At 30.5% G+C, this 14,607-nt stretch overlaps 1 protein-coding gene and 1 non-coding gene across 2 annotated transcripts; both read right to left on the bottom strand.

Moving 5' to 3' along the window:
* Positions 1-772: 772 nt before the first annotated feature.
* On the bottom strand, positions 773-2,484 carry LOC132029289 (vascular-related unknown protein 1-like). Its single transcript, XM_059418603.1, has 3 exons — positions 2,053-2,484; positions 1,406-1,471; positions 773-992 (listed from the first exon to the last, which is right to left on the bottom strand). The coding sequence occupies exons 1-3, from the start codon at positions 2,398-2,400 to the stop codon at positions 846-848; spliced, it is 561 nt and encodes a 186-aa protein (XP_059274586.1). The 5' UTR covers positions 2,401-2,484; the 3' UTR covers positions 773-845.
* A 7,238-nt stretch (positions 2,485-9,722) lies between these two features.
* Positions 9,723-9,794, bottom strand: TRNAE-UUC (transfer RNA glutamic acid (anticodon UUC)). Its single transcript has one exon. It is a non-coding gene; the product is annotated as a tRNA-Glu (tRNA).
* Between the last annotated feature and the right edge of the window lie 4,813 nt (positions 9,795-14,607).

The raw sequence follows: 14,607 nt of genomic DNA, 5'->3' as shown, positions 1-14,607 counted from the left end.
ACTAACAACTCATGACTTTTGGTTACTCGTGAACTAAAATTGCCGCAGAAAGTTTGAAGGAAAATCAGTTTTTCAATAACCATGTTAAAAAATTTATCTATGGAAAATAAGTATGTTTAGTTAGGGGGGAAAAAAAAGAACTCTAAAGAAACGACCTTTTGTTTTAGTTTTATAAGGGTTCCTTGGCTTTTAAGCACCAACATATTAATCTTGTTCTTTTATTCCATTGAAACTAATTACAATGATTAGAAAGGATCAAATTCAACAAGTGATTGAATTAGTATAAACTAGAATTCGACCTAAACAAAAACTGTCATATTAATCTATGTCAAGTTGTCAACCAACGTCAAAAAATTATCAGGAAGTATGAGAAAATAATATTCACCAATCAAAAACTAATGTATTTTGCCGATTTTCTTCTATCACTTAAAATTAAGTTTCTCAGAAGACAAACTATACCAATTAAACATTGGGACCTTAAATAAGAAAAAATAATCCTTTACGCCTTTAGGATAATATTGTGTAATAGTGTTGAAGGCATAATTAAGCACATAAAACTTATATGGTCACACATTTAAACATGATATTAGAATAGAAAGAGGTCCTGAATTCGCGTCTTACCATCCATTATAAAAGGAATTTTCACATGCTTGACCCCTAAAAAAATTAATCAAACCCACACGTAAAGGACGCATTGAAGAAATAATTAAATAAATAAAAGTGTAATCTTTCTTAGTTAAGCTCTTAAATGAAATGAAAGCACTTTTCACTATATTTTATAATCATCTTGTATATATATGTCCTTTAAAAGTAAAGCAAGATTTTTACATGGAGAGAGAGAAAAATCAGCCCTGGTAGTTGACGAACATAGATAAAGGCACAAGACATAGTCCTTTCTTCTTCAAGTCTGTATAGCCATTATTTTCTAAAGATACATTGCCTCTTTCTACTTTCTGCATTTCTTGAAATTGTCTTGAGCTACCTTCATTGCCCTACAATACGATCAAACACCCACAATTATGACATTATTCAACAAGCCATATATAGATATGGATACCTATAAATTATAATATTCGTCACTCGATCCATTTTTTATCCGTTTTAAATAGGATGTCGGGAAAAATCGGTATAATTTAGTTTTATCGAATTGAGGGCCTTCTTCGACATTTTACCTATTTTGTCTGTCGATTTTCTCCTTCGGAAAAGGCAGTGTTTTTTGTAGTGAGGGGCAGGTCGGATATTTTATCTATTTATGTCTAACACGTTTTTAACCCGTCTAAATTCGCTTCGACCTCATTTACTAGCACTAATTATTGTAAAGGTCTTCTGTGGACTATAAAAGAACCCCTTAAAAAAAAAAAAAAAAAAAAAAAAAAAAAAAAAAAAAAAAAAAAGAGTACATTACCAGGAAATTTCCACTGATGTTTTCTGTTCTTCTGTAATTGATCTCCATCTGCTTAAAATTGCTTACCTATTGATAATCGCAGAAGACATCAGTAGAAGTAGATGTTGAAGACATAATATAATTAGTACTCCTAGTAAACTAAAAGTGTAATCAATAAAATAATTTAAATTTTCGTATGTAGTGGTGACACAATTTAATAGGGTAATATTCACACAAATTGCCGCTTTCAGCTCTTGTAATTAACAAATAGTCATTATCATAGAATTTTAAGTTCTATAGGTGAAACTCGTGCAGACATTGTTATGAGTTCGGCCTGTGAAATTCAAACTCCATGTTTATTGCTATTTTTTAAGTTCAAGATCAAAAAGTGGCCAGTAAACATATTTCTATATTTCTATATATATATATATATATATATATATATATGGTATCAAATCAGGCAAGAGCTCTGAGTTCAGATTTGCACCCATCATCCAAAAAAGCACAACTTCGCCCCGTCAAAAACGAACCAGCCATGTTGAAAACATAATATTATTAAATAACTAAAAAAATATGCTTTCTTGATCGCTTAAACTTTTCAGATGAGATAGTCACATAATTCAACTGTAGATACCAGGATAAATAAAAGTATAAAACAAGACAAGAACCTTAGGACTGTTGACAGGTGAGCTAGCAGTGTCTTCCAAATCAGGATCATTGATTTTCTTGTTTCTTGGTAATTTCTTCAAATTCAACTTCTTGGGAGAGCATTCATTCCCAATTACTTGATTGTAATTTGTAGTATTACAATAATTCTTCCATGCAGCATTAGAAGCAGCATCAGACAACAAAGAATTATGGCCAAAACTATGATTATCGTCCTCATGAGAATAACATGATGATCTATAGTTTTCCCTTTGGTTATTCATTAATGAAAAATCCTCCAAATAAGTTGTCCATCCGCTCTCTTCTTGTACATCTTCATTTGTTGATGATCTATTCTCACTTTGGTTCATTCTTGATTTTTTTTTTCGTTCTGAGGGAGTTCTTGGAATATGTGTTTTTCTTTTTGTTGTGAAGTTTATTTGTTATAGTTTGAGGGGATATATATATATATATATATATATATATATAGAGGAAGGAAAAGAAACGGGGACATGGAATCTTGGTGTGGGGGCCAGGTGAGGGAAGTTGAGGAAGTTAAAAATCTAAAGTTTCATTTAATTCAACAGAAAAAAAGAACCAAAGAGAGAGAGAGAGGGGAAAAGAAAAAGTTGGAACAAACAAGAGATAACGTGCAGAAATGGAAAGGAACTTTTCAAGGAAGATAGAGAAATTGGTTGACCTTGGAGGATTTTTTTTTTTGCTAAACCGAAGAATTTTATAACTTAAATACGGAAATAAAAGATAGTCAAGTACAAATTGAGATAGACCTAAGTGGTACTATCTCTAAAGGGTAGTGAGATGCATCTTAACGATGCTATCTCTAAAATGTCTTTGTTTAATAACATAGTTACAGAAATCGGGGGTCATCCCAAAACTTAGACTTGCATTATTTTCTATGTTTCTTACACACTTAGGGCGGTTTGGATCTTAATATTACAGTTGGTTGACTGCCTGAATTTTCATTTTGTTGGTGTGGATTTGATTTCCACCTTGTAATTTTCTTCCCCGTCATCCCTTTCCTCTATCCCCCTATGTAATTAAAACAAAGAAATTAATGCTTAGGGGCAGTAAAATTAATTAGTCTATAGAAATATGATTTGCTCAACTTGTTTAAGTTTGTGTGGGTTAATGGTCAACTCCTTTATTAGCTCATATTGATCCGTTCAATTTAGCTCTTTTAAAAGTTGAACTGATTTGGGATAGATATGTAGTTCAAATTGTCCCTCAAAATTTTTTGTTAAAATACTTTTACTTTTTTATACGTTATCTTAGATATGTTAGATATACTCATAGGGGTGGGTGGTCGTGCGATGGCGGATCCAGTGATTTTCATTCAAAAGGTTTTGGAAAAAAAAAAGAAAAAAAAGCTAAATATTATTTATTCGCGTGTTCAAAAGTTAATATACGCACATAAACACGTAAAATTTACCCATATATACACTCGTAATTTTTTCAAGCGTGTTCGAGTGAACACCCTCGACAACATGTGGATCCGCCCCTGGTTGGGGTGGGGGGTGGGGTGGGATGGGGCTTTTATTTGACAATTAAACATATAACAAAAGAACAAACAATAAGCAAACTAAAATTTGTAAGAGTTTGACGAGTTAATTTGTGACCCATTGTCTAACCCATGTTGACTTAGTCCATCTTCACTCAGGTAACCTTTGGACGAGTTGCAGCTGGCCCGTCCATTTATTAACTCAATTCATTACCTGTCCAAATTCAGCTGAACTCGCCCACTTGACACTTCAACTGACGATGTATAGAACTTAAATTCTTTATTTATTAGTTTGATTAAAAAAAAATAGCACAATCTTATATTTAAAAATAATTTTACTTCAATTTTTTTTTTATCTTATATCCTTAATGAAAACTTCTTATAGAACAAATGTTATTTGTTTAAAATTAAAAGTTCTAAAAAAATATTAGCCACACAAATATTAAATATCCTTAAAACTTTAAGTCCAAAAAATTACTTTTAAAAAAAATTCATACCATATTACGTCACATAAATTAGACCGAAGAGAGTAATTGACAAAGACAAAGCATATTTCTTCGTCCGCACACTTGTCTCAATAGAAAGGTGTGTTAAATGCTCTTGTGACTCTTTGTTTATATTATTTTAATATTTGAAAACTCTTGTGACTCTTTGTTTATATTATTTTAATATTTGTAAAAAAAAAAACATTAGGTTTACTTGGGAAAACTTACATGAATCACGCCAACTTTTTCTTCGTTTGTGCAGTTTATAATTGGGAATGCTTAATTGTTTATTGTTTAATAGAAAATATAAAATTTGTATGATAGATTGAAAAAGAAGCTATTCAAACCGAACAAGAAAGAAATTAAATTGAAATAGCAATATTAATTAGTTATATACGGGCTATAGCACTTAAATAGCAAATTAAAGGGTCTTTCATGTTATGACTTCATCCATTGTCACTTGTCAGGCCTGTATTTATTTCTTCTCAATATTCAAAAGGAAAAAACAAGTAAAAACAATAAGAACTTATCTAACGTCACTGTCCAACTCAATATCAAAAAATAAAAAAAAAGCACAAACAATTACGTTTTCTTGATCAATTAATTTTTTAATCTTAGCAGAAGTTGCCCAATCAAACAGATTAGTAACGACAATAGTGATGCTTGGGATGATTTTGCCATTGTGTGTCACACATGTGATGTAAAAAAAATTGATTGATTTTCGAAATTACCTCGTGAACTAATGAGATTCTTAGGTTAAATTACTACTGATCAATCTTATTCAAGCGCATTAATTAGACATTTTGCTTATCAAATTGAGAGAGAAAATTTGACAAGGCTAAGAAGATCAACCAACATGCAAACAGAATTAACAAAACATTTGTCATCATTATAACAATTTAAAAAATATATATATATTAGGCCATGGCCATTCAGATTAGTAGAAATGGCACCAGGTGTTGCTTTTAGTATCCTTATTTAAAACGATACTCAATTTTTAAAAGTTATTTGAAATTCAGTCAATGTGACAAACTTTAAACTGTCGTTGTTGAACTGTGCATATTCATATTGGATTGATATCTTCAAACCTTTGGGATTGAACTTTTCAAACTTCATCCCTGGGGACCTGAAGTTTATATGTCAAAGCCTAACTTCAAACTCGAAGATTTAAAATTCGACTTTCAATCGTAGTTTGAACTTCAAACCTTCAGGTAAGAAGTTATGCTTTGATAATTCCAACTTCATACGCATAAGACTGAAGTTTCAAAGTTCAGACCCCACCGCATGTATGAATTTAATTATGAGATAGCTAAACTTGAAAAAATTTGTAAACGCTGCAACTGGTTTTTAAATAGGGGTCGAAATGGTTATCTTTGTTAAACTTTGGTTATTCTTTAACTAGTATCATTTGCACTTTTTCCCTTCAAATGGACTGGTCTTTAATTTTTGTCCCTCAAATGGGTTGGACATTAATTTTTGTCCTTCAAAATCGAACTCATGTCTTGAGGGGCATAAGTTACGCATCATAATATTACAAGATATATCAGCGTCCTTAAAGAACTTACACCCCCTCAAGGCATAAGCTTGATTTTTAAGGACAAAAGTTAAAGACCAGTCCATTTTTTTGAAGCACAAACCGTGCAATTACTTCTAAATCGGGTCCTTAAGAATGTGATTCTCTGGAAAGTATCAACAAGGCCCAGATATATTAAGCCCACTTACTAAAATAGAACTTCTCTTAAATTTTGGATCTATTCTGGAACAAACCCATGTTGATTTGGTTCTAAACAAGGTCCAAATAATTGTGATTTAGCATTTTATTTTAATCAAGATTAAAGAAAAATCCCATGATAATTTAATGAAGTTCAATATGTCTTGGGGGATCTGTAATGCTAAAATTGAACGCATTAATTTTGGTGTGTCCACAATTTGCAAGGCAGGTACCCAAATGAGAGACAAGGGAGCCTCCTCCATTTAATGTAAAGCAAACAGGCTTTTTTTTTCCTTTTTTTTTTTTTTTTTGATTTTCCCGGTGTCCGGTACTGGCATTGGAGCTCGACTATATCCAGATTCGCACTGCGTAGGGCCCCATTAGGGGGAAACACTCCCTACCCATGGCTCAAATAGGAGACCCCCGATTAAAGGCGGAGCAGCCCCATCCGCTGCACCATATCCTTTGGTGATGGCTTTTTTCCCCTTACTAAATGCAAAAGTATTAATGCAGTGCTCGTATTCAATAACAATAGTACTACTCCCTCCGTTCACTTTTATTCCCTCTATCCATCTTTACTTGTCTTGTACATACTAAAAATAGATACCCACTTTTATTTATCCAGTTTGAAAAATCAAGAGATAATTTACCATTTCATATCTATTTACCCTTATTTTTAATCATTGAGTTGGAAACTTCAAGAATTGTTATTGGCTGTACAACTTTTAAAGTATGTTTGATTGATTTCGACCATTAGATGACTTAGTAGGCGTTTGGACATCTGAAATCCAAAAAGGCATGATTTGGGATTCCAAATCATGATTTCAAATTTTTTAAGCAAAAGTTGACTCATAAGTTTATATTTTGTAAAAATTGATCCATAACCTGGTATATATATATATTTACTATTCATGTTTACCAATCATTTATATCAAATATTAAAAGATTTACAAGTTGGTAGTATATTTATAACAATTTACTCTTACCAACTATGTGGGAGGATTATATTAAAGAGTAGTTACACTACAACTCATGTTCAATTTTCAATTTTCAATTTTATTGAACTAAAGTTTGATCAATTGATGTTGTAATTTTTAGAAAGGCCTTCTAGTAGCGTATTAATTTTGTTATGAACTGTGACTTGCTCATTTGATAAGATTGCATAAGAATTGAGAAATCTTTTATGGTTTTCACAACTTGTGGGATTTTTATGTCTATAAGAAAAAATACAACTTAAGAAATCCAAATTATATGTCTAAACAAAACTTCAACTTCAAATCATCATGATTTCATCTCCTGATTTCAAATCATGTCCAAACGGCTCCTTAGTAATACTTATGGGTGATATAGTAAAATTGTCATTCTATTTATGGCTCCTTAAGGAGCGTGTCAAGTCAATACATGACAAGTAAATGGACGGAGGGGGTACTTGTTCAGTTTAGACTTTGCACATCCTTTAAGAAACAACAATTGATATGAGTATTTCACCACAATGCCCATTTTAATTGATGTTTAGTCTTAGGTCTTAAAAAATGATTTGGGGAATAAGTAATTAATGTTAAGCGTAAAACATGAAAAAAATATGTTTTTCCCTTGATATGCTAAAAGTGACAAGTAAAAGTAAAAATGTACTTTTAGTATAATGGTCTAGTAAAAGTGAATGGAAGGGAGTACTATATCAAAGGACATAATCTATTGTTAACAACAACAACAATAATCACAATATTAATTAATAAACATAATTATATTTATTATTATATTACTCCTTACGTTCACGTTTAATTTTCATATTTACTTAAAATTGGTGTTTCTAGTACTTGTCATTTAAAAAAAAATAATAATAATTACTGTTTTTTCAACTTTACCATTAGCATTAGTTGTTCCAGCATTAAGAGATACGTAAATAGAGTTCACTTATTTATTGAAAAATAAATTAATGTAGTTAAATATTAAAGAAGTAGTAAAGGTATGTTAGTCAAATTATTCTTCTTATTTTTTTTTTTTTTTAAAGGCGCGTACAAAGTTATACTAAACGCTAAATGGGAACAAAGAGAATATGATAACAAATTAAAGTAATAACGAAGACCACGACAATAATAATGATGACTCTTGTATTAAATTGATTTAACGGTCAAGAAACCGCACGTATCAGAATGATGAATTTTAGTTCAATGGCGAAAGATCAGTGGCCGAGTTAGATTCCTTTCTCCAATTATTATAACTCAACAAAAATAATTTATTAAACAGTAAATGAGAACAAAGAGAATATGATATAAAAAAATAATGAACCACTACAACAATAATGACGATGTTTCTATTAAACTGGTTTAACGGTCAAGAAACCACACGTATCAGAATGACGAATTTGAGTCCAATGGCGAAAGGCCAGTTGTCGACTGAGATTCATTTCTCCCATTATTATAACATAACAAAAATGATATACTGAACATTAAATGGGAACAAAGAGAATATGATAACAAAATAATACTGAATACCACGACAACGATAATAACGGTGCTTCCGGTTTAACGGTCAAGAAACCACACGAATCAGAATGACGAATTTGAGTCCAATGGCGAAAGGCCAATTGTCGAGTTGGATTCCTTTCTCCCATTACTAAACACTAAATGAGAATGAAGAGAATGTGATAACAAAATAATAATGAATACCACGACAACAACAATAACGACGTTTCAATTAAACCGGTTTAACGGTCAAGAAATGACCCGAATCAAAATGACGAATTTGAGTCCAATGGCGAAAGACCAGTTGTCGAGTTAGATTCCTTTCTCTCATTACTAAACACTAAATGGGAATAAAGAGAATATGATAACAAAATAATAATGAATATCACGACAACAATAATAAAGACGTTTCTATTAAATCGGTTTAATGGTCAAGAAATCACACGAATCAGAATGACGAATTTGAGTCGAATAGCGAAAGGCCAGTTGTCGAGTTAGATTTCTTTCTCTCATTACTAAACACTAAATGGGAATAAAGAGAATATGATAGCAAAATAATAATGAATACCACAACAACAATAATAACGACATTTTTATTAAACCGGTTTGACGGTCAAGAAACCACACAAATCAAAATGACAAATTTGAGTTCAATAGCAAAAGGCCAGTTGCCGAGTTAGAAACTTGAAGTACTCCCTCCTTTATTATACTGAATGAAATATAACCATCAACATTCATCACGTCTCTGAAAAGTGATGCAATATGTACCATGTTTCCTCAAAAAGTTATGAAGCCCCAGATAAATTTGTATATTGATAACAATGAAGATTACGATGGAAATATATTGATGAATGTGAACCAATTAAATGAAGTAAATTTCTTATTTATATCATTCTTCAATTCTTACTAACAAGAATGAGTCCTTTTCTTTATCAATTTCGTATTGTGGATAAAGAGCTCAATTATTTTTAATGTTATAATAAATTTGTGAATTTATTATTGTAGTGAATAAAGTTCAGTAATCACGAGAGAAACTAATTCAGAAGATACTTAAATTTTAGCATTCACATTTTTTCGAACTTGCATGTCTAACAAAATTCGCAAATGGAGGTATATAATTGAATAAAGTGAACAATTAAATGAATATTTCAAATATGTTCCAAAAAAAAAAAAAAAGAGAGAGAGAGAGAGAGAAAAGTCGTTCTCTTTGTCCATCGAAAACGAGAGAAATATGAGATGCTAAAAGCCGGAGATCCTTAATCTACAAGAGTTTATTACTTTAAATAAAACAAATATGCAGAAATTTTTATAGGAGATATTTCATGAATTTTTTATTTGTGGGAATAAAATTATATATCCCACGACATTTATGTACTTGAATTTTTGTGTGCAAGCAAGTATTATTCAGTACTCTATTAAAAGTATACCATAACAGAAAATTTCCATTTCTCTTGTCAATTAATTAGTTTTCTTTTCCATCGCAAAAGAATTTAACTTTAAAATGAAAAAAGTATTCCGTTACCGGGAATCGAACCCGGGTCTCCTGGGTGAAAGCCAGATATCCTAACCGCTGGACGATAACGGATTTGTGATTGTAGTTTGTTATCCATATTACTTTGCTTCAAATAAGTGTCACTTAGCTTTTTTATTTTGATTCAGAATAAGTGTACGCTTACATAATCAAGAGAAATTAACTTTATTTTTTTTAGATTTGTCTTTATTTAATTGAGGAAATAAATAATCAAGAGTTTTATTAATTAAAAATAGTTTAGTCGAAATACCTATTTGCTAAAGTAAGTAAACAGTTATTTTAACCAGAGGGAGTACTATTTAGTATAAGCTTTACTCCATCCTTCCTGAGTTATGTTACGGACAAGGGTCAAAAATACCTCCAACGTATGGAAAATGACTTACAACCTCTTATATACCTATTGTTCTAAAAATACCTCTAAGCTATTTTTTTTTTTTTTTGCTCAAGAGTAACCTCAAACTAACACCCTAATATGATAGATTTTTTCAATTTTAAAAGCCGCATGACTTATTATGATTGGCCACATATATTATTTAATTTGAAAATAAGTCCACCCATTTTAAACTCAAACCCGTAACCGTTTAGCTTTCAAAACCAGAGGCCCCCGCGCTTTTTCTAATTGTTTATTCCTCCTCCGCCATAGTGTTTGCATATATTATATATAAATATTTAATTATATATGTATCATCAAACATCAAAAACTAATAAGTAAAGAAAAACTATATATTTTTCAGGAAATGTTTTCTTATTTCTTCCAAAACATTTAGGTCATGGTGATGCCATAGTGACTTCGTGCAAAAAAAAAAAAAAATCTCTCGTCCAAAAATTTGTCTAATTGAATTAATAATTGTATGTATAAATATATAGTTTTATATTACTAAACATCAAAAACTAATAAGTAAAAAAAAACTACTTATTTTCAGCAAATGTTTTCTTATTTCTTCCAAAACATTCACGTCATGGTGATGCCACGGTGACTTCATGCAAAGAAACAATCTCTCGTCCAAAAATTTGTCTCATCTCTAATTAATAAACGGATGCTCAATAGAGTCATAGATCAGATTTAGTTACAAAGTCTGTAACTCACAACTGAACTCTGCTGTCTTTTTTCTCACTAATTTCTTTGCAAACTCATCTATAAGACTCAAAAGTTAAAAAAGCCAAAGACCAAATTAAATGCTTAGTTTGTTTACAAAAATATAATGGAGTTTGGGAGATGGTTGGGAATTTGGGAGTATATTGCACAAATGTCAAGGTTGCGCTTCGCATGTAGTACACTTGTTTAAGCTTTGACTAATCACTTTTAATCAAAAAAAGATTGGAAAAAAAAAAGTTAGAACTGCACAAGGATAACCTGTTAAATCCGCAGCTAAATATTTTGAAATAAATTTAATTTGTCAAAATTACGTGATTTGATCCATTTCAAATGTCATTTTAGCAAAATAGATTTTGACCAATATAAGTGTCGTTTTAGAAATTTAAGAAGACAATGAAAAAATTAACATTTTCCTTTTCAAAACTTAAACTTACGGCAACAAGTGATCTATACTCCATCTGGTCTATTTTAAATGTCTTTTTAGCCTTTAATATTTGGTTCACAATAAGTGTCATTTTAAGAAATCAAGATAATACGAATTATTTTTATCCAAATGTATCCTTGTTCTGATAAACAATCTAAGATTGTTTTTCATACTTGAGGGAAGATAAAGAATAATTTAGTCAAATAACCTTTATAAGTGATATTATTAACTGATTTTTCTTAATGGGTATACCAAAACTATAAAAGACACTTGACCGCCGAGAGGACAACTTTTTAAGAAGTCTCTTAAAATTTCTCATTTTGAGCAGAGAAAATAAGAATTTAGTCAGATAATATCTATGATTAAATAATAAAATAGTTTATTTAATAGGTAAGCCAAAACTTTTTTTAAAAACTAAAAAAGAACCAGAGAGAGTAATATTTGAAACCGTAGTATTATTTGAGCTAAGCGTGCAACACTCAAATTTTAAAGCTTAAGGCTAGTTATTAGTTATTGTAATTAAAGCTTCTAATTCAATTATCTCGGTTCTTTATTAAAAGGCTAAGCATCTTAGTTAATTGACCTTCCGAGAAATTGAAAAAGATGTCATTAATCATAAGTTCAGATGGAGTTTGCATAAATTACTATCTCTGTATTGAGCGCAGTTCCTATAATTGTTCAATTTGAGTTGAATATATAAGGGCTTTCAAGGGGTTTTATTAAGGTCGTGATCGAGGTGTGCTTCACCCATATTATGTTTAATTAAGATTTTTTGTTGGATGTTTATACTTTTTTACACTTGTAAGGTTGTTAAAGGTCAATAGTGAACACAAAATCAAGTTACACGTGCGAGATAGCACGCACGTGTCTCGGGCTATATATACTCCATCCATTTTGACGCGACTAATGAATATTCAAATTACTAAAATCGAGTTACACACGCATAATCAATCTTTTTCACTAATTCACCTGATTAACAATATCGGGTTTCACGTGCATATAAATAACCAATATATACTTAAAAAGACCAAATATTTGCAATTATTTACTTTTAAAGGATGCATAAATAAGGATAGTCAGACCTTTCTATAACCTAAGATCCTCATATAACAATCAGGGGTGGAGTCACTTAGGGGGCGGAAAAAAACACTGTTTGTTGATGGTTAAAATTATTTATGTATATATGATAGATGTTGAACCCCCTTGTCTTCTTGCTATGTTTACTTTTTTATATTTTGACCCCTCTTAGTGAAAATTCTGGCTTCGTCACTGATAACAATACCTCTCTACAACAACCAAGTTTTTCTTCGAACCGATTTTTTATGTTATATTTACCTCTATCTAATAATTTTTTTTTTTTACCTATAACAACAACACCCATCTTTATAGCAGTATGCTCTTTGTAAAATTACCCCTCTATAACAGCTATCTTATTTTTTTGGTAATATAATGACCAGCCATCTTTATAAAAATAGAATCTCTAAGATTACCAATAATAGGTCTAGAGATTTTTTACCAAATATTTTGATACTTTAATAACTATTTATACAAAAACTATTATATGAATATATATTTCAATCATTAAAGATTTTTCTTCATTATACAAAGTGTAATTAAGTTTAGGATTTGACAATTAAAAATAAAAAATTAGATTTTTTGGCTATAACAACAAAATATTATTTAAAAGATAATGTTGTTATAGGTGTATGATAGTCATTCGCTATAACAACAAAAAATTCGAACTCAAAGATGTTATAGAGAGGTTTGATTGTTGTTTTCATTCACAAATATAGAGAGAATGGGAAGTAAATTAAATATATAGGTCCACTAAAAATAATTAGAATAAGGTATAAACTTCGTTGCTAATATATCACTCAACGTCATGTTACTAACACGGTTTATTGATACTCGATCGTTAAATAGAATTAGCAATTGAATTTTACTGTTTAACGATAAAAATTATTTATCTCTAATTCCACTCCAAATACGAAATTCAAACTCTGAAAAGTTTGTTAGCTATTATTGGTTTCACATAGTCTTCATCACCACATACAAACAACTAACTTCTGCTGTCTTTTTTCTCGCTAATTTCTTTGCAAACTCATCTCTAAGACTCAAAAGTTTAAAAAAAAAAAAAAAAAAAAAAAAAGGAAGGAAAAAAAAAAAAGCCAAAGAAAAAATTTAATGCTTAATTTGTTTACGAAAATGGAGTTTGGGAGAGGGTTGGGAATTTGGGATTATAATACAACAAATGTCAAGGTTGCACCTTCGCATGTAATACACTTGTTTAAGCTTTGACTAATGACTTTTAACCAAAAAAATTTGGGAAACAAAATTGGAACTGCACAACGTCAACTTGTTAATTCGCAGCTAAATATCTTGAAATAATTTTAATTCGTCAATATAACTACTTATTTTGATTCATTTCAAATGCTCCCTCCATTCCATTTAGTTATCACTTTAGCTCAAAATAAGGTGACACTTATTTTGGGACGAGGGGAGCATTACCTATGTCATTTTAATATAAGTTTCTTCATCTATGCAATTATAATAAGTTACATATTAATCGTTTTAAGTGAGTTGTATAAGAGCTTCCAAAGGATTTTATAAAAATCGTGATCAAGGTGCTTCAGCCATATTATGTTTAATTCAAATTTTTCGTTGGATGTTTATACTTTTTTATACTTGTATAGATGTTTAAAGGTCACTGGTTAACACAAAATCAAGTTACACGTGCGAGATATAACACGTGTGTTAGACTGTACTCCATCCGTTTTGCTGCGACTGATAAATGTTCAAATTATTAAAATCGAGTTACACGTGCACAGTCAATCCTTTTCACTACGTCACCCGATTAATTTGAATTGAATGTATCGATTACAAAAATCAGGTTTCACGTGCATAGTCAATCCTTTTTACTACTTCACCCGACTAATTTGAATTGAATGTACAAATTACAAAACATCAGGTTTCACGTGTATATTAAGGTTCGTCCACACGATTTACACGCGCATGTTCAGATTCTTTCACGCCATAATTTTTTACCAGAATCTCGACAAATTGAAATAAATAACCAACATATCCTTAAAAAAAAACTAAATATGCAATTATTTATTGATCTGACACTAATTCAACTCCAAATACAAAGTCAAACTCTGAAAAATTTGTTAGCCATTATCGGATTCACATAATATTCACCACCGGTATACACGGGGGTGGATCCACCATTATGGTTTCGGATTTATTTAAACTCAATATTTTTAATACGGGATATAAATGTATGTGTAGAATTTACTAAATTACAACAAATAGTAGACATGAACCTACAACTTTTAAAATATAATAAG

This window comes from Lycium ferocissimum, chromosome 9 (genome assembly GCF_029784015.1).
Source record: "Lycium ferocissimum isolate CSIRO_LF1 chromosome 9, AGI_CSIRO_Lferr_CH_V1, whole genome shotgun sequence".
NCBI lineage: Eukaryota > Viridiplantae > Streptophyta > Magnoliopsida > Solanales > Solanaceae > Lycium > Lycium ferocissimum.
This window is presented reverse-complemented; position numbering and strand designations above follow the sequence as displayed.

Excerpts from the sequence above, each read along its gene's own strand:
- LOC132029289 (XM_059418603.1), bottom strand. The coding sequence starts at position 2,400 with ATGAACCAAAGTGAGAATAGATCATCAACAAATGAAGATGTACAAGAA. Across the intron at positions 1,472-2,052 it reads CACCTGTCAACAGTCCTAAG|GTAAGCAATTTTAAGCAGAT; the intron begins GTTCTTGTCTTG and ends GATTATCAATAG. Across the intron at positions 993-1,405 it reads ACATCAGTGGAAATTTCCTG|GGCAATGAAGGTAGCTCAAG; the intron begins GTAATGTACTCT and ends ATCGTATTGTAG.